Source organism: Bombyx mori, chromosome 1 (assembly GCF_030269925.1).
Source record: "Bombyx mori chromosome 1, ASM3026992v2".
In the NCBI taxonomy this organism is placed as follows: domain Eukaryota; kingdom Metazoa; phylum Arthropoda; class Insecta; order Lepidoptera; family Bombycidae; genus Bombyx; species Bombyx mori.
In genome coordinates, this window is record NC_085107.1 from 2397402 (window position 1) to 2419111 (window position 21710).

General features: G+C 36.4%; 1 protein-coding gene and 1 non-coding gene across 10 annotated transcripts in view; both read left to right on the forward strand.

The window, feature by feature from the left end:
- LOC101742566 (F-actin-monooxygenase Mical) overlaps positions 1-21710 on the forward strand; it is an 83494-nt gene extending 61784 nt beyond the window's left edge. For 3 of the 9 annotated variants that reach the window (XM_062675826.1, XM_021352371.3, XM_038014234.2), the window contains 13 exons: positions 245-508; positions 1225-1353; positions 1704-1772; positions 2930-3084; positions 3960-4208; positions 4736-4899; positions 5375-5481; positions 10184-12244; positions 12848-12877; positions 14859-14997; positions 16362-16526; positions 17970-18054; positions 18837-21710. In XM_062675826.1, the coding sequence (XP_062531810.1) occupies positions 245-508; positions 1225-1353; positions 1704-1772; positions 2930-3084; positions 3960-4208; positions 4736-4899; positions 5375-5481; positions 10184-12244; positions 12848-12877; positions 14859-14997; positions 16362-16526; positions 17970-18054; positions 18837-18873 (3654 nt within the window). In that variant the 3' untranslated portion in view covers positions 18874-21710. Of the gene's footprint in view, positions 1-244; positions 509-1224; positions 1354-1703; positions 1773-2929; positions 3085-3959; positions 4209-4735; positions 4900-5374; positions 5482-10183; positions 12245-12847; positions 12878-14858; positions 14998-16361; positions 16527-17969; positions 18055-18836 lie in introns of those variants that run through there. The other 6 variants (XM_062675877.1, XM_038014235.2, XR_009976588.1 and 3 more) reach the window with 5 other exon arrangements.
- Positions 3312-3470, forward strand: LOC119629271 (U1 spliceosomal RNA). The gene has a single exon (XR_009974540.1). It is a non-coding gene; the product is annotated as a U1 spliceosomal RNA (small nuclear RNA).

Genomic DNA, 21710 nt, shown 5'->3' on the forward strand with positions numbered 1-21710 from the left:
GCAATCTAGAGATTAATTCGAGGTTTTTTCTTACCACTATTTTGAAGTTTGTATACTTTTAATACAGTTGATTAGAGTAGTAGGCAAATTAAATAGGTATTAGGATAATTATTACACAATATTTAATAAAGAACTCTATTATGTTCTCAATATATATTATAATCGTTTGACTTATATAAAAACTTAAAAACATCCAAAACCATTATAATGCGTTTGTAATCTCACCCTTGCCTTGCACTAATAGGAGGAGGGCCGTATCGTCGGTGGTGGAGCCCGTACGTCCGGCGGCGGAGACCGAGTCGCCCGTCTCGCGGCCGAACTGTCCGGCGGCCCCACCTGTAGTTTGACGCCGCGACCTTCTAAACCGAAGGACCTGATGCGTTCAGTTGGCAAGATCGAAAGGGACGATTGGAACATGAAAGAGATTGAGAGGAAAATATTAGAGAACAGACTCGGCAGGCCGGAGCCAAAGACGGCTGAGAAAGTACCAAAGTGGGACAGGGAACAGGTAAAGTGCAAGACTAATTATACTAGGTACATAAATTATTATTTCAATGCAAGACCGATTATACTAGGTACACAAACTATTATTTCAAAGCAATATCGATTATACTAGGTACGTAAACTATTATTTCAAAGCAAGACGGATTATACTAGGTTCGTAAAATATTATTTCAAAGCAAGTCCGTTTATACTAGGTACATAAACTACTAATTCAAATTAAGATCGATTATACTTGGTACACGAATTGTTGATTTTAATGCGACACCGAATATACTAGATACATGAACTGTTGCTTTCAATACCAGACTGCCTGACAAACACCAGTCTTATATTTCTAGCTTACAACTACAATTCCATAGTGCCATTCCCAATAATATTTTTTTACAGAATCTGGTCTTGGATTCGGATTCACAATACACGTAGTTTAAAAATGATAGGAATATCTAAATGACCTATTGAAAATAATATGGAATTCGTCAAAAAGTAATAGTAGAGACCTCAAATCAGTTAAATTTGTTTAAACAAATAAATAATATATGTATATGTTTGTTTCAATGAAATGTAGCAGGATTTTTACACTTGAGTTTTGAAATGATCAAATCACCAATTCGAAACTTCAAACTGAGAAATTGTTTCAAGGTTTTACTTTTACGAGTATTATTTAGTATTTTCATGCTCTTAAGTTAATTACTAAAATTAAACACACTTTTCTTCTAACAGTTTCTTGGACGACAAAGACGACTAAAAGAAGGTGACGGAAGCGAGAAATGGGTAGAAATTGATGACACTTTAAACAAACTGAATCAAAAATTAAATGACTCCGGAAGACCTGACCACGGAACTAAAAAGGTTGGTTATGGTTATACATCCTTTTCTTTCTGTTCAAGGCTTGCGGAAAAAGTTAACATTTCGAACCGTTGGGAACTTAAGAAAATACATAATAAATACTTGTTTTTTATTATTTTATTTTATTATTCGTGTATGAAAACCACTTAAAAATAACTAATTATATTATGCTCGGACTCATAGACATGAATCATACTACTTCCGGTAGAAATGTACAGGATGGTAGTACTTACCCGTTTAGGTTCTCAATATTCTACCACAAATTTCTTGCGTCCAACAGAGCACTTGATCACTATTTCAAATTAAATCTTTTACACAACATTTTACATTTAATATTATTTTACATATTACAGGTAGCAAATTTGGCAACTAAATTCGTAAAGAAAGACGAAACTGAACAAGACAAGGGACGCCCTAAAGAGGTAAGTGATGACTGTCCGGTACTGAATAGAGTGATCTAATAATTTTTTCGTTTTGCCAGTATCACAAAGAAGCGTCTGAACGCTACTGTGAAATGGCGGCGCGACACGATAAACCTTATACCGACCGCAATGGGTTAACGCAAAGTCGACGTCGCCCTAAACACGTCATTACGGATCCTCCCGATCCATTAACGATGGTTTTAGGGGCCTCAAGCACTCGTCCTTGTTGAACTTGTCGATGACGAAGATTTCGACGAACGAACTAACCCATAGACACAGTCCACTGAATTTCTCGACGGATTTTTTCAGTGGATCGCGTTTCCGATCCGGTGGTAGATTCTATGAAATAGCCTCATAGCCTACCAGTGTAATGGTAGGAAAAACATTTTTTTTTGTACCTAATAGTGCATGTAAATAACTTGCCACTCGTGTATTTGATGTTCACCGAAATATAAAGAAACATGAAGTTTCTATTAATGATTTGGGGACTTAAAGTCAGAAAATGATATTCTATATTGTTACAAATTGTCTAGACAGCAAGCACTCTTCTGCATAACGCTATTGGTTCAGAATTAGATGCACGTCTCCATAACGAGATGCCATAAGACGTCATTGAAACAGTAGAAGTTAATGTATGTTTTAAAGAAACCGCATAAGAAGTCGAAACGGCAGTAAAGTACTGCTTCAATGTAGATACATAGTTAGTCTTTAATTGTTTGATAGTATTATTATTACTATAGTATATTTATTTAAAATCTTATTAATAACACATTTTTTAAAAGGGATTATAAATACTATTTTTAATAAACACGATATAAAAGTAGATTGACATGGACCGCTGATGGCAATTATTATTATTATTTTCAAAAAGTGTAGCTATTACTTATGTAGTTTTTTTATTCTTGGCACATATCGACGTATACCTATCCTACCTACCTAGTCGTATCTATCTGCAATACCTATATTAATTTGTAGAACAATTATCTATAGATACTTTATTCTAAAAGAAGATTATAAGTATTTTTTAAAATCAATAGCTAATGCAATTTTTTTTTTAGATAAAATTAAACTACAATTTATATTAAAATCTTGCTCTTAATCTTCATATACGCGTCGGGTCATACATAGTCTCACATAAACCTTTCCAACTTCGAAAGGTCAAGCGTGGTTGGCGCGGACCGGCGTCGACGGGTATGCAATGCGCCGCCTGTGGAACGCGGGTTTTCGCCGCCGAGGGCGTGACGGCGGATGGACTGCATCTACACAGGGCGTGCTTCCGATGTGCCGTCTGCAAGACGGTACTGCGACCCGGGTAAATTTCCAAACTCATCGTGATCAAAGGCGTCCCCGACTAGTTCAGTGTGTTTTTGACGTCCGTGCACGCTGTCGTGGCTCTCGGAGCGCCCTGAGATACTTTTATTTTTATTTAGTTTGTAATCAACAGATGTATGTCGCTGCACGTAAATTCAATAATTCCTGAATCGCGGTGACGAGATGTTACACAGTTGATAGACGTTCTCGTATTTCTTTTGCTAAGTCATACTTACCTGGCGTAGGGTTACCGTGATTATGCAGGCGGTTCCCCCAGGGTGAGGCTATTCCATTGCACTGCGGAGTGGTTGACCCTTGGGATTATTTGTATTTTTCATAAGTTTCACTCATTACTTCTTTCGAGTGTGACTTTCGCACACACACATTTTTTTTATTGGCCACAGGACCAGACTGGACGTAAAAAGTCGTAGTGTGCGCGCAGCTTGCAAAAGACAAGCTTTACCTGACGAATCTTAAATAGATATAAAATATAATGCACGGTAATAAGTAAAGGGTTTTTACATATCGGACAACTGAACTGAGTATGAGAAAATACAATTTTTAATAGCTATATCAGTGAGATGTTTGCTTTCACTGATGAAATTTAAAGCTGTAGTTGAAATATTATCGTTTTTACTTCTTTAGTCTAACCGAACTATATATATAATAAGATATTGAATTTTCCAACGTTTCTCCTGAAAAATTACATAATTTGCGTAGGTGACGTTATCGCACCGTATGTATGTGCGATATATACCTAAAACATATAATCGAACTTTTTTATTCTCAACCTTTCTTGTCAGCTTAAAATATCATGAACGGACAAAACTGTAAATATCAAATTATATTTAACAATTTATAATGTGGTTATTTCAGAAACTATAAAATGGAACGTTACGGCAACCGTCTCGTCTGTCTCCGGCATTCGGGAGTCAGCGTGACCGATGCTGTGGCTGCCGCTTCTGCTTTAGATGCTCCCCAGCCGACCAGGAGTCAGGCTCCCACGCCCACGCCGGAAAGGATAAGCATCGAATTATCCGACAGCGGAGCGAGGGAAATCGACGAAGACGAATGGACTGACAGGAACTTCCTAGCCAGCGAAACGTCGGGAGCTGGTGGTCTTAGGTCAGTGTGATGAATATCTCTAGAAAGGAAGGGTGTTGTGACGTCACAGAATTGGAAAAAAAACGAGTCAATGACAAATTATAACTAAATAAAACGTTTTATATTCGACAGCCTCCAGCTTTCATAAATATCCCCGGGACAATTCGGTCGAGCAATTATCTGTTTCACCCATAAAGTCAAGGAAAAAGAAAAGGGAAACTTGTGTGGAGACTTTTACTCAGTAGTAACATACGTATGCATGAGTACGTGTGATAATAAAGGAATAATAGGAGTTTAAATAGGTCAAAGACTGATAAAAACCATTTATTTATTTATTGCTTATGTATGTGTGGATGAGCTCACAGCTGGTGTTCAGTGGTTACTGGAGCCCGTAGACATCTACAACGTAAATGCGCCACCCACCTTGAGATATAAGTTCTAAGGGCTCAAGTATAGTTACATATTGTTGAAACTAAGATTTTCTGCTGATTCAATGAATTTCTGATTACGCTCTGGCGTATAATTCGATGTCTACATTACTACTACAGCGATGAAGAGGAATCAAGTTCAGAAGATTACACGGATGCAGATGAGGGCGACAACGAAGCTGATCACTCGCCGGAACCTCAAGGGATCGCTGAAGTGCGCTCTCCGCGAACAGATCTCTATTTTTCTGGTGATTCATTCGGTTACGATGACTATTCAGATGACGGTTAGTATACTCGTGATTAGATAGTAGTAATCGATTTTAGTTAACCCTTTGAGCGCGAACCGTCGATAGATCGACTCGATTAGCGCGTATAAAGTGCAAAGCGTCGGAATACTGACTATTGCGCAATCTGATTATAGGTATTTGGTATCTGTACTGACATCTTTCAGCGCGCGCACCTATAACGTTTTTAATAATTTAATAACATTTATAAATAACCATTTAAAATTGTTTTGCTGTGAATTTGGCATTGTTTTTTTGTATTTTTGTAAGTTAAAGTTTTTATAAGGTACTTTTTTCCAACAACCCTTTAACAATTTAGGCAATATACATATAATACTAAACTACTATATAGTACTATAGTTAATATCGATGAGTTTTACACGAAAATATTCTGATAATATTAACTATGAAGTATACAATTTTGTATGACAGAAAATGGTAAATAGTATTATGCAATATATTTTTGCTTTTATAGGAGCGGAATCATCAGGGAATGAGTCGTGCTCGCGAATGAGAGCTGCCCGGGAGGCTCGGCGTCGCGAAGTGCCGGCCGACAATCGGCTCCCGACTGACAGCAGCGAGGTACCGCGCTGCGTCGTCGCCTAGCCTCTAGGGCGACCACACACCGGGAGGTGCGCCGCGTCGCGTGCTTAGTCGCCGCCCCTACACATACCCCGCTATCATTTTCACTATCACATCCTACATGCGTATTTCTTTAATGCCATTAATAATGCCCTCGGCCTACATCCGAATTCGGCTCGAAGAACCATCTAACCACCAAAGAACCATCAATATTCATTAAACTTTAAAATTTTCCGTATTCGTTACATTCACTTACCCATACAATTGAAACGATGTAACATTGGCTGCAAGATTAGCAGATATGAAATTTGGTGTCGGATTATTTCAGTACATACAATAAAAACAACCACTGTTTAAACAAAAGCATTGCTGCTTCTACTTTTAATATGTAATATAGACGAAAATAATCGCACGCAGATATCAAAAAAAAATTGTGCAATACACTATAAAATGAGAATTTCCCTTGAAAATAATGCAAGCAGTCAGAATTCTTTTCACAACGAAGAATTCCATTTCAACGAAAAGATTTTCCGAGGTTTTTTTTTTGCATACATTAACAGACTCCTGGCCGCGATAGGGAGTCGCTATTGCTGCCCTATACTGAGGCACTGGAATGAAGTCCATGTTGGCTCAAGACCAGCCATGGTCAATGTAAAATAAATAAAATGTACTTTTTTTTTATAATATATTTAATAATAATAAAAATTTATTATTATTATTATTAAGTCTAATTTTTTGCTTTTATTACGTTTCCCTAAAAAAGCCGACAGTATTTATGAAAATTAACCATTTCTAATTAAATTTCAATCCTCCAGCATGTGCTTATTCATTCACGCTATCCATAACAAGGAGCGGCGGCTGAAAGCGTGGTAAGAGTGTAGTTTGCTCACACTAACTTCCGTCTTCATAAGTTTACTGTTTTATTAATTAAACGTATTATCGTACGAACTATACTGAGACCTTAGAACTTATATCTCAAGGTGGGTGGCGCATTTACGTCGTAGATGTCTATGGGCTCCAGTAACCACTTAACACCAGGTGGGCTGTGAGCTCGTCCACCCATCTAAGCAATAAAAAATAAAAATAAAAGTACGTTATATTACTACAGCATTTACTCATAATTCAATAAGTTTTTTTTTTATTTACAAAATTTTAGTTTTTGATCGTACACGCATAACACTCGTGTTATGTACTTTATAATTAATTTTTCAAGAGCAGTTATAACTGAATTTATTCTTAAATAAAACAGTAAACTTTCTAGTCTTTGATGGCGCTTTTGAATGTATTTATGTATTCAATATAATATATTAATTATCACTCGATATGTTCACAATTTTCTAAACCATTAGATTATTTTATTATTTATTTGAATCAGTTGTAAATTGTAAGTGTTATAATACTGAGAATGAGGTGCTCTAGTATATTACCTAGGCGGCACTGAAAATTTCGGGAATTAACGAAGTGACACAACATTACTATTTAAAAATGTATTTATTGCTTTTCGAAGTATTCTCCGCGAAATTTGACACATTTTTCCATACGATGGATTAGGGTCTCCAAAATGGCCGTTTTGTAGGCGTCCACAGCTTCTTCAGGCGATGAAAATCTCTGTCCACGCAATTTATTCTTTATTTTAGGGAAAGTTTAAAAATCATTAGGGCTTAGGTCGGGGCTGTACGGCGGATGGTCTAATAATTCTATGTTTTCTTGCTCTAAAAACTCTTTTGTTCTGTGCGCGGTGTGAGAACTTGCATTGTCGTGATGGAGGATGATGCGGCGGTTGCAGTTCTCTTTACGGAGTTCAGAAACGACCTGTGGCAAACAAATGCTAGCATACCATTCTGCATTAACCGTTCTTTGTCCCTCAAGAGGAATAGTCGTAACATGGCCGGTTTTGGAGACAAACGTGGCCACCATTTTTTTTGCAACACCGTGAACGAACAATTTTTGTTTCGAACACCCAAACTCGTGACTGGTTTTTTGTTTCGGGTTCGTACGCGTATATCCAGGATTCGTCACCTGATACAATGTTGTATACAGCATTTGAGGATCCTGCGTGGAATCTTACGAGAGTCCGACGCACCAAGTAACGCGAGCCGCTTTTTGCTCTTCACAGAGCGAATGCGGTATCCATCGGGAAAACAACTTTTTTACACCTAATTGTTCATGCAAGATTATTTGTATTTGACTCATGCCAATGTCTAAAGTTGCCTGAATTTCGCGGTATGTCACATGTCGATCTTCCTCAATCAGCTTACGCACAGCATCGTTTTCTTGGGTGACTGCAGTTTTTGGACGACCTTGACGGGGATCATCACTGAGCTTGACACGTCCACGTTGAAACTCAGCAATCCAGCGATAAATTGTGGTTTTGGATGGGGCTTCATTACCAAATGCAGAAATCATCCGGTCAACACACTGTTTTTGTGTGCTAAACCACTTCGAAAGTCATAATAAATCATCGCTCTTGAATTTTCTCGAGTCAATTCCAGTTTCTCAACGACTAAACAAGTTTGACAAAACCTCGTGACACGACCGAGAATCTTTTCTTAAATAAATAAATGGTATTCGATTTTTTAAAACCAAGGAGTTTTCAATTAAAAAGATTTTAATATGACAGGAACAGTGGAAATATTCCATTCCCGATACTTTTAGTGCAGCCCTCGTATATCCAAATGGTGACATCATCAGTGCTGACGTCACTATAAATCTTTGACAAATGTACTTTCAACTTCTCTTCGGTGTGATTAACGTGTCCCTAAAGCTCTAAACATAGTGTCTAATTGTTTTCTGTTTTAACTTTCGCGTCAACTGTTATATTTGATTGGTCTTGACTGTTCTATCCTATCATATAACTCTATCGTGCACGAATTCACGATCAATACCCCCCTTCCAATTTGGTGTCTTTATATGAATTGCAAATGTTTATTACTCATAAAATCACGTGTGACTGCTTTATAGCAGAGTAATTGTAACTGTTCTGGTTCCCAGCACTACCCTAACAATTACCAACTGCCAATGTTATGTACGCCATTATTGTCACATGCATCAGGCCATAAATTATTTAATTTCAATTTAATATCAAGTTATTTTCAATGTTAAATGTTTGTGATGTGGCAGTACTTTTTTAAATAAATAAATAAATTAATTGCGGAAGTGTATTCCAGGAGGATAATAATTGTATTTATCCAGCTTCATAACATTTGAGCCTAGGCGAGTATAGTAGATGTTACTTGCGAATAGTAATAACGGGAATCCTAATAGCTCAGACCTTAGGTAGACATCGTTTTGAATAGCCAACGCGGATGGGCCCTAAATAGATAGTACCCAGTATCAGTGAAATTTGACTCGTATCTATTCGTATGTGTTCGTATTTCGACACCCATAATACTAGAAGTGATCTTTGCTTGGGGTCATACAAGTTTCCTTCAATATTGTAAGAAGTGTAAAAAGCGGACAAAAGAGTTTCATATCAGCACTGTTTGTTGTGTTATTAAACTTGCACTGTTAAAACTGATTTTATCTGACAAAATATATAATAAATATGTATTAGATACCCCAGTATATTATTATGTAAATACACAACATATTATATATTCGTATGTATGTTATGTGTAAATAACTCAATGTCGTTTTGTGTGTTTTATTATATCGGAATGTACTTTTCTTTTCTTCAACACATACATAGTCCATGAAACAAGTATGCTAAATTTTATGTTAAGGTAAAACAAATATTGATATTGAGACCCATAAGGTCAGAAAGAAAAAAATCGATTTTATACACAATCTGGTATCATTTTCAAAATAAATTAAAACTATGAAGGCATTACAGGAGAGCTAAGACGCTGCCCTAGACACGTCCTTACGAATCCATCAGATCCAATAACCTTTGCATTACACGCCTTCAGCTCTAACACTAGGAGCAGGTTTAGGGACCCCGATAACCATACTCGTCGAACTCTACAAAGAGGTCGCCGTGCAACCTAACCCATGCATCAGCCCGCTGAGTTTCTCGCCGGATCTTCTCAGCGGATCGCGATTCCGATCCGGTAGTAGATTTATTCTCGAAGTAGTTGCTCTTGAGTGGTTAAGTCTCTTTCGGAGGCGCTCGGGCAGCTGTAGCAAATCCCACCCCTTCTGGCTGAGCCTTTGCTCACCCACCTGTCCCGGTGAAACTGGAAAGGCCGTCCGTCGGACCACCAGTAATCATTCAATACTAAAAAAAAGTTATGACACCAAGAAAAATACAAAAATATGTTTTTGATGAAACAGATCTGTCTTTATGCCTCTGAAAACGAGAAACAATTGATATCGCATAATTTAAATAAAAACGAGACATCTATCCAGTAAATGTCGCTTGTTTCATTGACATAGTCCAATATAATTTGTATATATTATAATATAATATGATAATACGTCACGTAGTGTGCCATCTAGTGTACAAGGCGGTAAGTTAGTGTGAAAACACCGGACATTCTGCAGCGCACCTTTCTTTAATTAGACTTAACTTTTAACATAGTTTTTATCCTTAAATTAGGTAAAATTCGCAGTCTTGATATTGTGAAAAGCAAAAATTAACAAGCGTTTTTATAATCGACGGCTTGCCCGTTTTGCTTGATTTGAAAATATTTTCAAAATGTGTATTCTCTAAAATCATGATGATTTACAAAATATTGATTTTTAACTTGTAGTTTTTGATCAGGTGGAGTCAGAAGAGGAGAGTGAAGAGGAGTCAAGTGACGAGGAAGTGTCGTCCGCGACGGAAGTGTCGACCGATAGCGAATTCGCTCGCGAAGAAACCGCACCGGTGCCTTCGCTTCCTGCCATCCTAGTCACGGAGGCTACACCTCCAGCGCCTCCGCCTCCTCAGGACTACCCTCTTAGCAGGACTCGCTCAGCCGGCGGACTCGCAACTAAACGAGCCCTCGAACTCAAGCGAAAGTACCTCTTAGGGGAACCGTCCCCGCCTGCCGTTAGAAAATCGGACTCCACTTCCCAAATAGACAATAAATTCGAAGCTTTCCGTTCAACTATAACAGAATTTCAGAAGTTGCTGCATCCCGCTCCAGTTTCTTCAATCGCACAGCCACAGAAACCGATCGTCAGCTTTCAAACCGCTGATGGTGATATAAAACCGCAGCCAATGCCCGATATCATTAAGAACTTATGCAACGACGCGCCCGTCGATCTATTAACTAAAATAGACTCACCGCTCTGCAAAGATTGGAGCTCTGATACTCTACACGAAGGCAACAAGGGACGTCTCGACTTAGAATCGGACTCGCTCTCTGAGGATTCATCACACACGGCCACGGCACCGAACCAGGCCGTACCAAGAGTCGAAGTGCACGACGAAGGTGGGGAATTGATACAGTTAGATAGCTTGATGCTTGTCAACAGTTGTACCGAAGACAACGATGAGAAAGTATCAGCCGCAGCCACCGTGACTGGTCCGACAGTCGTGGCTGCAGAGTCAGAATCTTCAGAGTCGTGTAGAGATGCGACTACCCTAGCTTTGACCGAAACCGAACTGTCGGACTGGGCGGCCGAGAGTGGAGTATTAGATGACTGTGGTTTTGACGAGAAGGACGACAGAAAAAGAAGCAAGAATCCCAGGACATTGAGCGGCCCAAAGCTGGTGCACGAAGCCAAGAACATATCAGCTGTAGCGTCGCACGTATGCGGCAAGACGAGCCCCACCGAACCGGTAGTTTATTCGAACGCGTTAGAACATTTCGAGTTCGCCGACGAGGGAGAACAAGATCCGTCCCTCGAGAGCCCCCTGACGCCCAAGAACTACGGCTACATGGAGCTGGTCGACGACGACTACGCGTATTCGCCGAGCAACGATCGTTCCATGAATTTCATCGAAAAAACCTTTTCGGAGACCGTTTTGAAGCCCGCTAGCCAAGAAGTTAGCGTCCGTCAAGAGGAGCCGATCACCGAAACGAGCGCTGAAACAGAAGCCGTATCAGAACCTCAAGGCGAGTTAAAGTCGCCGCCGCACTGCTTGAAGTATACAGACACCGATCCAAGCGACAGGTCGACGAGCGAGAAACAAACCAGTGATAGCATAACAAACGTAAGCTCAACTCCCGAATTGAAAATAGGGAGACTGAGTCTATCGGAGGTATCTTCCCCGATAGATAAAGTAGACAAGACTGAGTCTTTAGAGGAGGCCTCGCCGCCGCTGATCTCCGAGTCAACCATGTCCAGTATAGTTCCGAATTCCATACCGTTCTCTGGGTCTTGTTCGATAAGGCTCTATTCTCCGGCGATATGCAGGTCCGCAAGCGAAACTTTCCACAGATCGAATTCCCGCAACTTGGAGTCCCCACGAAGCGGTGACGTATCGATGTCGATCAACTTGAGCTCGGCAAGTTCCATATCACCAATGAGTCCCGTGCTGGCGCAGGACACAACTGATAAAGTACAAGAGATAAAGCGAGAAAGAGAGGAACAGACCGAGCTGGTGAGACGACTGGTCCTGGAGAGACTCGGCAGCGGTCCTCGTGCGAATAGGAAATGCAACCGAAGAATACGTGCATCGCCTACATGCAGCATGTCTCCACCCGTACCTCCTCCGCCGGTATTGCCGGAGCCTCCACCGCCGCCACCACCCCCGAGACCTTCTCCTCCCCTTATGCCCATACAAGTCACCCCTTCATTCTCCGACCCAGAACTCGCGAGGGAAAGGCGAAGCAAGGGCATAATGAAGAGCATATCGAGTTATCTAAATCGTAGACTCGGACCGCGACATAAGGTGAGCTCATAATATCCTCGTCTAATCATATAAACATATTCACTAAAAGCAAGCAGAGGGTACCTGACATCAATTGTGTGATAATTGTCACTGCAATGCACACCGTTCATTGCATAGATGCACAAGAACATTTCCATTACATTAAAAATGTATCGAATATTAAGATTGATTTTTAAAAACTAATATACACTAAGATTCCATTTAACAAATGAAAAAATCACACTGAAAATGTGAATATTGTACAAATTATAACCCAAACGGTATTGGAGTTTAACAAACAGAAGGGTGTCCACGATTTGGCTTTAATTTTAGTTAAACACGGAGTCGGAATAGTTTTTGGCACTGTTTTAATTTTCTCTATAAAACATTTGGAGGAGAGTAACATTGAAATTGTTAAGAAAAACACGTAAATCACAATTATGTTTACATTTGAAATTGAACTTCAAAATTTTTGTTACTGGTAACAATTTAATTATACACTTGCATAATATGTAAAAGAGTTACCCGTTTCCAAATTTTCCAAATTTCGTGTATTTTTTTTTCTATTTATGAAATTTTTCGTAGATTAGGACACCGGTAGACTAACAAAAGTTGAATTTTCAGTGGGTTTCCGAGCCGGAGCTGACGTGGCACGTAAGCATAGCATTTGAATCTGTCGTGAGTGGCATGCCAAAGGGACTGAACGCGCGATACTTTTAAAAATCATAACACAATGCCAAATCGAAAATGCGATTTAAAATCGATTTTCGGAAAATCGATAATCTAATCGATATAAAAGTATCGTGTGTCGAGTCGAGTATATCACAGTATGCACGCTCTCATGTTATACGTTTCGCATAGCTTGCGTCACATCGTTTTCAGTATTTACGTTAGATCTTACTATCTAAGATTCTGTAAGCTTATGTGTTGTATCAAGCTGGTAGTTCGTTATTTCGGAATACGCTTACTTTGTTGTCTTTCTTTGTCGTCATCGATTCTTGTTGTCTTGTTGTTGTTGTTGTTGTTGTTGAATGTTTGATTGCTAAATGTCGATTTAATCATACATTTTAGATATTTTTAGTATGCTTATAGTGGAGTCGTCTCTATCGTATTAGACGTATCAACATATTTTAAAATATTATTATTAGTACAGAATTAGCAAAATTTATATTTCCCGTCAAGATTATAAATAGATATATTATAAATAGAAACTTACATCTTTCATCATTTGTCTTGTGTTTTGTTGAATACTCATATTGTACAAGTAATAATTAAAATGTAATTATCTTTACTTCTGTACATCAGTTAAATTGAGTGACAGCTTAATGTTCTTTTACAAAGCTAGTTATATTCGAAAATAATATATCCAAAACGAAGACATTTTTGGCGGTAGTTTTGATAGCTTTTACGTAGCACGCAATGTAACACAAACTCTATAAACTCTTGCTAGAAATAAACGACCTTGAGAGGGCGCGAGTACGTCTACCACGCCCTAGATTGCGGAAAATTAACACTAAAACAACGAAATGCTAATTTAATTATTGCCTCCCTTGATAACGTTATTTTCTTTTTGTTTTAGAGATGTTACATATCGACGCTTGAAAGGCAAACGTGACTAAGCGACAATGCGTGAACTTTACAGTAGACTAATTTAAAGTTGAACTATCCGAAAAAAAAATATTTTAACGAATCTAGCTGTAGGATTGAAATTATTTTAATAGACCTAGAAATATATTTTTTTTTGCGCATCTAATATGGTTATTGTCTATCATTTATGTACAAAGCAGTTATTGTCGCTTAGTCACGTTTGTCTTTCAAGCGTCGATATGTTTCGAAAGAGCGTCTCTTTATATTATGTTATCTATCTGTGTTGAATAGTCCACCATTACTGTCGTATCATCTACCTTTATCATTAGTGTCATGTGTATTTCATAGTTTCTGTATCGGCATGTCCTTGTGCTTATACCATGTCTCTCCTCACTTAAGTAATCGTGCATGATCGCTTCACTTGCATGATAAACGTTGTTATAAAAATACATTTTTATGTTCATTAATGAAATCGGTACGCAGTGGCTTGGCCCTGCCCCTGGCATTGCTGAAGTCCATGGGCGATGATAACCAGTCACCGTTAGGTGGGTCGTATACTCATCTGCCTACAAGGTCAATAAAAAAAAAAGAATTTATTGTTAAAAGTTTGTAATTTTATATCGAATCGATTTTCAATCTAGTAATAAAAATGTTACTTACTGTAATAAAATTATTACTGGTGGTAGGACCTCATGTGAGTCCGCGCGGGTAGGTACCACCACCCCGCCTATTTCTGCCGTGAAGCAGTAATGCGTTTCGGCTTGAAGGGTAAGGCAGCCGTTGTAACTGTACTGAGACCTTATAACTTATATCTTAAGGTAGGTGGCGTATTTTCGTTGTAAATGTCTATGGGCTCCAGTAATCATTTAACTTTAGATGAGCTGTAAGCTCGTCCACCCATCTAAGCAATAAAAAAAAATGTAATGTTTCCAACGTATTTGAAAATGAAACATAGTAGTTAAATGTAATAAATAGTACAAATAATAATGCAAGTTAAATTGGGTAGTTGAATAGAAATCAACTGTGATACATCGATGTATGAATACAGGAACCTCAGCAAAGGATCACGAACGCTCACAAGTCGACTGGAGCTCTACAGCAGGAGGCGCCCCCTGTGCCCCCTCGGCCTGCAGGATACATGCCCCCCACCCCACCGCACGAGCAGCAGTCTCCCCCGCGAGTGCCACGTGAGTATCTTCAGAAATCTCCAATATCATAACTGGATACACGGTCACCATGCTCTCAGCTCTATGGGAGTCAATTATATATAGCTCACAGAGAACCCAATCTCTTTATAATCTTCACAACTTAGTTTAAACTATTTGCCAGCTATAAATTAGGAATACAAAGTAGAAAATGTTAAATTTACAATTTCGAATATAGGAAATATACAAGATTAAAATAAACTTTTTTTTTCAAAGTTACTAAAAATTTATCATTAAAATCTCCTAATAAAGATAGTCTGATCGCTTTGGTCACACGGTAAGTTATGCATTTATACAACACGTGTATTCAATATCATAACGCAATGTCATTGTAGGGCACAAATCATGTTCAATTTATATAGACTAGGAAAGAATCTGTGTACGAATCCTTGCATGGCTTGAAAATGTTAGTGATTAATCATCATATTTGTTTTGCAGTCATAGCCATGCCTCACGAAAAAAAAACTACGACGAACTGTGTTTTCAGAATAAATAAATTACCAGCAAATATATTTGCTCAAAAAAAAATGCATCCCAAAAAAGATGTTATTTTAGTATAAGACAATTATTGTCTTATTGCTTTGTTCTCAAAACACAGTGATATTCATTTTTAACATAATATCTAAAGCCATACCATGGTTTTGTACTAGCGAAAATAAATAAAGAAATGTGCAAGTTATCAGAAATACTGTATTATAAACGTCTTATATTAAATAAAAGCGAGAAGTTATTAATACATTAAAAAATATGAATTCTCATACATTATTGTTACACAAATGTGTGTCAAATAAATGCTGTCCAATTCTTGTCAATTTTTAATAACAGCCAATACGAGGTAAACTTATTACTATTAGTAGTAACAAAATTTTCCATAAATAACTTGTAATTGAAATAGCTACCTCTACCTAGCACTTAACAATAATACAAATTTACAGTGCTAAATATTTTACTAGAATTTGAAACTTCAGATCATTAACACGTTGACTGGCATGTAGGTCACCGGTGTCCTACGCGGCGTACTGCAGTAATTATATCGCTCTTCGATTTTCTTAATAAAGCGCCGGAATATTTAGTAGACTATGGGAAAGACAAATCCGAAGATACCGAGAACTATTTCTAAGAGACCTAAAAGACTATTATGTACTTTAACGAACAAAAGAAGGCAAAGCTAGGCAATCCAGGCGCGTAATAGCAGAATACGACATGATCACTTGATTGCGCCGCGTAGGACACCGGTGACCTCAATGGCAGTCAATATGTTAAATAGTAACAACAAGAAATCGAACTATAAATACAAGGCTATAGAAGAATCGCTGGTACAAAATCTATAGTAACGAATCATACAGCCGGTCCGGCGTGCGACGTAGACGAACGCGACGCTATGCAGTTGTGGTTCGAAGCTCGGTGGGCGCGTCTAGTGGCTCAGAGACGTGCGCGAGAAGAGCCAAGGGGAGAGTCGACAGCCCGCAGACTAGCGCGACTCGAACGCAGACTAACAAGACCGCTCTCCGGTAACACTTGTTTAAGCCGCGCCAATCAAGAAACGAATCTAAAATGGCGGCGGCGATCATGTGCTCTCACTCTAAACTATTGCTGTCTTTAGTCGCACATGGCGCGTACTGCATGCAAAAAAAATATCGGTTCTGACTTTGTTGTTGAGTTCGAGTTTTTTCACTTTCACTGGCAGCAAAAGCGTCTACGCAAGTTGCATCCCAGATGAGACACTTCCCCCTCTGCCATGGCATAAAGTAATTTAAAGTACATTCTCATTTGTTTTTTTTTATATTTTTTTTTACCATAAACAATTTTTTCATTCCATCTTTCTTTTTATTTGTTGACCCTACCATCTGTCAGTGCAGGTACATAGACGCCATTTTCGATTCGTTTCTTTATTGGCGCGGCTTATGCCCACTACGCAGCCACTGTAACTACTCGACTCACGGACACATAAACGACAGTTCATATATCTGACTATACGAAATCAAAATCCGCTGTGTTAAATCTAGTACTGTGACGTCATAGTTCATGAAACGAGGTCTACGAACGCGCATCCATTTTTACTTTTTTTTATTTTGTTCAACGAAATGAGTTTTTCGATTGTTGAGTAGTTACGGTGTTATTATTAAACAAACAAACACAAGAAAACATCATTAGTCTATTTCATTATTATATATAGTATATTTTACTGTTTGTATTTCGTATTTCGGTTTTGATGATGATCCATCGAAAATTAGTGATCAAATAGAAATATAAAATTCTTGTGGTGTTTTCTTGTGCACGCATTACATACAAACACTAAAATCATAAAATCATTTGGTTCAGTAAAGCATATCTCTGATCATTCCACTTTGCTTTTGTTACAAAAAATCATAATTTGCCCAATGTAATTAAAACATTTTTAAAATCATTTGAAATTTTAATGAAAGGTTTTTATTTTTTTACTATATAAAGATAAATTTATAGAAGTTAAAAATATTACACACCGAGTTAAAACTTACAATAGATAAACAGTAGAAAGTATTTGGTTATATACAAATATCTATACCCTAGAAATTTTGTGTTTGAATGTGACTAGCCATTATAAATTTCTAGTTATATTATATTATATACTTTGTTATAATGAATTTCTAGTTATCTATATATATAAAAATTAATTGCTGTTCGTTAGTCTCGCTAAAACTCGAGAACGGCTGGACCGATTTGGTTAATTTTGGTCTTGAATTATTTGTGGAAATCCAGAAAAGGTTTAAAAGATAAATATGAAAATGCTCGGAATTAAATAAAAATAACAATTTTGTTTTTCCTTTGATATGTCCCCCGTCGGAAGAATTTATTTTGCTTGTTTTAAGTTTATTTTATACAAAAGTTTAGGTGTTTTATTTATCGATTGTGGCACTACGAAGTCTGCCGGGTCAGCTAGTAATATTATAAGAAAGTAATTTTGTTTCTTTTAGCGGAGCAGCAAGCGGCTACAGTCGCGGAGCTAGTGCAAGTATCAGCGCAGCGTGACGCGCACCAAGCTCTAATGGCTGCTGACAGGTAACTTCAAAATCAATCTATCTATACTAACCTGGCTGTATGGACAAAAGTCCTTTGCCTCTCCCATTAAAGATAAATTGATATTATCATCGTCATCTATCTATACTAACTAGTGGTATCCCGGTAGTCGAAATTCGACTAAAATTAATTGAAATTATAAGTTTGTACACTATTATGATTTTATTGTCAAAGACTAATAAACTTCTATATTCACAGATTTCGCCAAGACTACACTTTAGACAAATATTAATAGAGACAAACAATATTTAATCTATTCTCGATTTGACCACAGACTTACAATAAGAAAAGTTTGACAATAAACAAATATGTAGTATGCATGCGTGTGTGTCTCAGATACATGATGGTGTGTGTAATGTTTTTATTATTGATTTAATGTATTTTTAATGCATATTTTAAATAAATGTTAACATTCTGCACTCCTGCTCTATATTCTCTATAAGTCAAGGAAATTTTATGCTCCTCCGTCCGCGCAATTTTCGTAAAAAGGGATACAAAGTTTTTCCTTCACGAATTAATATATAGTTATATAAATCTACATTGGTTTTTACGGATGTTCCGTTATAACTACTGAACCATGCATCCGATTGACTTGAAACTTGGTATCCATATAGAAAATACATGTACTTAATGTTCATCTGTGATTTCTTAAGTCATAAAATCATTAAAGAAGATTTGATTAGTTATCTGTGATGTTAATTTGATCAAATGCATGAATATCCTGTCCTGTACATATATATCTAATCTTAATTAATATATTACAGGAGACGCACTGCCGCCCACAGCAGCGTGGGAGATTAACCCAACGGGACTTGCATCCGGCTTGGATGTGAGGAAACGAAACCACGGGATCGCAACGATATTAAAATTAATTAAAACACCTCATGCGCTATATATTTCACTCTTCGTACACATACACGGTAAAAGAGCGAATCTTACGGTTATTGTCAATGTGTGTAACATCTACCCTCGGTAGTTAGAAAAAAATTTAAAATTCTTTTTTATTCTTCTTTTTTATTTTTAGCGAAATCTCACCCCAATTGACTCGTAACGGTATAAACACATCTTATTTAAAATGTTATATAATATATATAATATTAATAACTGCTTATGTCAAAGTAGTTTAATAGCAATGCAACTGTTAGATACTTAGATAATGAGAACTTATGTATTTTAATTGTTAAGAGCTCTACATATTATTGAATTTTTTGTTGCTTTTTCTATGTTTCAAACGCATACCGAGCGCTTAGGTGTTACTCAGGGTAACATTTTTAAATTTCAATAAAAAAATATCAGTTTGATTTAAAGTCAATTTTGTCACAATCTTTACGAAATAAATCGTAACACGATTATTTTTTTATTTGAGGAAAATTCGAAACATGACCTGTTTACTGCTTTTAGTGCTTAAAGAGCATTTAGAAGTTGTTCAAATCAATAACTATATCATTATTATTATCATGTTTTACGTTACTATTCATGTTTGACAAAAATATGTCCCTGTCTCGCTCACTCTCTGTTGATCAGAAGAAGAGGAGAATACCGACATGTTATTAGCTGTAAATTTAAGGAACGCGTATGTGTGTATATACGTTTTATTTAGCAAATGCTACCGGATAACTAACTCGTAAGCGGTTCAAAATATATGTAATTTAATTATTATTCTCTAATAGGAAATTTTTTAAACGCTTACATGCAGCTAAGCTCCGTTCTATAATCATCTGCAAGGGATTTTTTTCAATTTTAGTTTAAAAAAAACGAAAGTAGTATATATATATATTTAAATATATATATATATCTAGAATTGGAATTCTGACACACAAAAATAAAAAAATTACATCACTATTGCACTAATACCTTTCTTTTCTAAACTCTTATTTATTATAATAATAAAAAATTAACTGACACTATTTTTTACGCCTTGCTCATTTCAATCGTTTTAGCTATCTTTCTTTTCTCTGTTATTCTGTTTCTCATTCTCTTTTCCCTTTCTTACCGTTTTCTCTCACTCACAACTTAACGTTCCGTTCCACACTTTTCATATGTTGCATTCTTACCAATCCTACATATATATATATATAGATGTGAGTCAGAAAAAACGGTACGATATATATATACATATATTTTTTTAAGTTTAAATTACACATTGAAGTTTATTTGGGGCGCATACAGGCGGTTGCAAATTAAAAATGTATAGTAAATTTCGCTTAATTTATGTATCAGACTGTACATTTAAATAAAGTTAATGTCAATTATACTAATATAACACACGGACTAAGTTGACGATGCCAAAAATATAGGTTTTGTTTTGTGACTTACGATTTTTTTGTCTATATAAATACCTACTATACTGTTCTCTTCTCCCAGCAAAAGAAATGGTTCTCACCAAATTTGACATTATATTGAAGGGATTCTTTTAAATGGACGTATTTTTTTTTACAATAATCTTTTCATGTATATTAGTACAAAAAATGTTTTATGATTTCGCATGATTCTTAAGATATCGTCCTTATTTTAAACGGAATGCATGTAACTTATTGATAAAACTTATTATTGTTCTGATTGGAAAGTTTCATAAATAAAAAATGATTTTTTTTACGAATTTTAAATAAAGATAAAATGGCGGTTTTTATTTACAACCTACTCTGACACTAATTAGAAAAAAAGCAAATGTTCCCATTAAAAGATTGTAATTATTGCCATTAAATGATTTGCTTAATTCTTGTTCTTTTAAAAAATATATATTTTTATGCATGTAAATTTTTGTAATACAAGTTTCAAGAAATCAATTTTTGTGTACCTTTTAGCTTTAATATACGAGCCGCATTATTAACACACATTGTTAAAATCGACTAAAAAAAAACAAATTAAACTATAGAAATAAAATGTAAAAGGCATTATTATATACTTTTAAACTAGATATTATTCTGTAATGTGTGCTAGCTATGCCAAAATTGTAAAATGAAAAATGTTATATTTTATACATATTTCTACAAATTTAGAAAAAGTTTATATTTATTAATGATAAAATTTGAATCATGTAACGGAATTAGAATTTATTCATCTTAAATTGTGAATAGCTTTTGGTAAAAGTTGCCACTACAATGGACTACAAAATTCTCCTGTCATAGACTAACAGTCTTATTCATAATTTACATAATGGAGCTTTATAATATGTTGTCATAAGACTGCCAAAAGATGTTATATGGCTTTAATACTTTTTATTAGCAGTCTGATAACGAGTTTATAAAGCTCCAACGATTCACTAATAACAGTTCTATAATATTTTTGGAAGTAAAAAAATGTGTCAGGAAAATGTAGGTATTTTTTTTTTATAGTACAAATGCAATTTATTGAATACAACAAAAGCTTAGGATTATTTATAAATCGCCTGACAGGAGCAGAAGCTTAGAATAGTATTGTAAACTTCAATAGGCTCATCTTTTGATATCGCTCATGTATGCGCGCAGTATGGTAACGATGCGTGACCTAGATACGTAAGCATTGTAGAAGTCATTTTGTAATTGTTGAACGTGCTGAATTTTAGTGCTTCCAAATTTGTAGAAATATTAATTGTATAATAATAATAATGTAAAATCGTTTTTTAAATTGATCAGAAATGCGTAACTCTTTTTCATTAA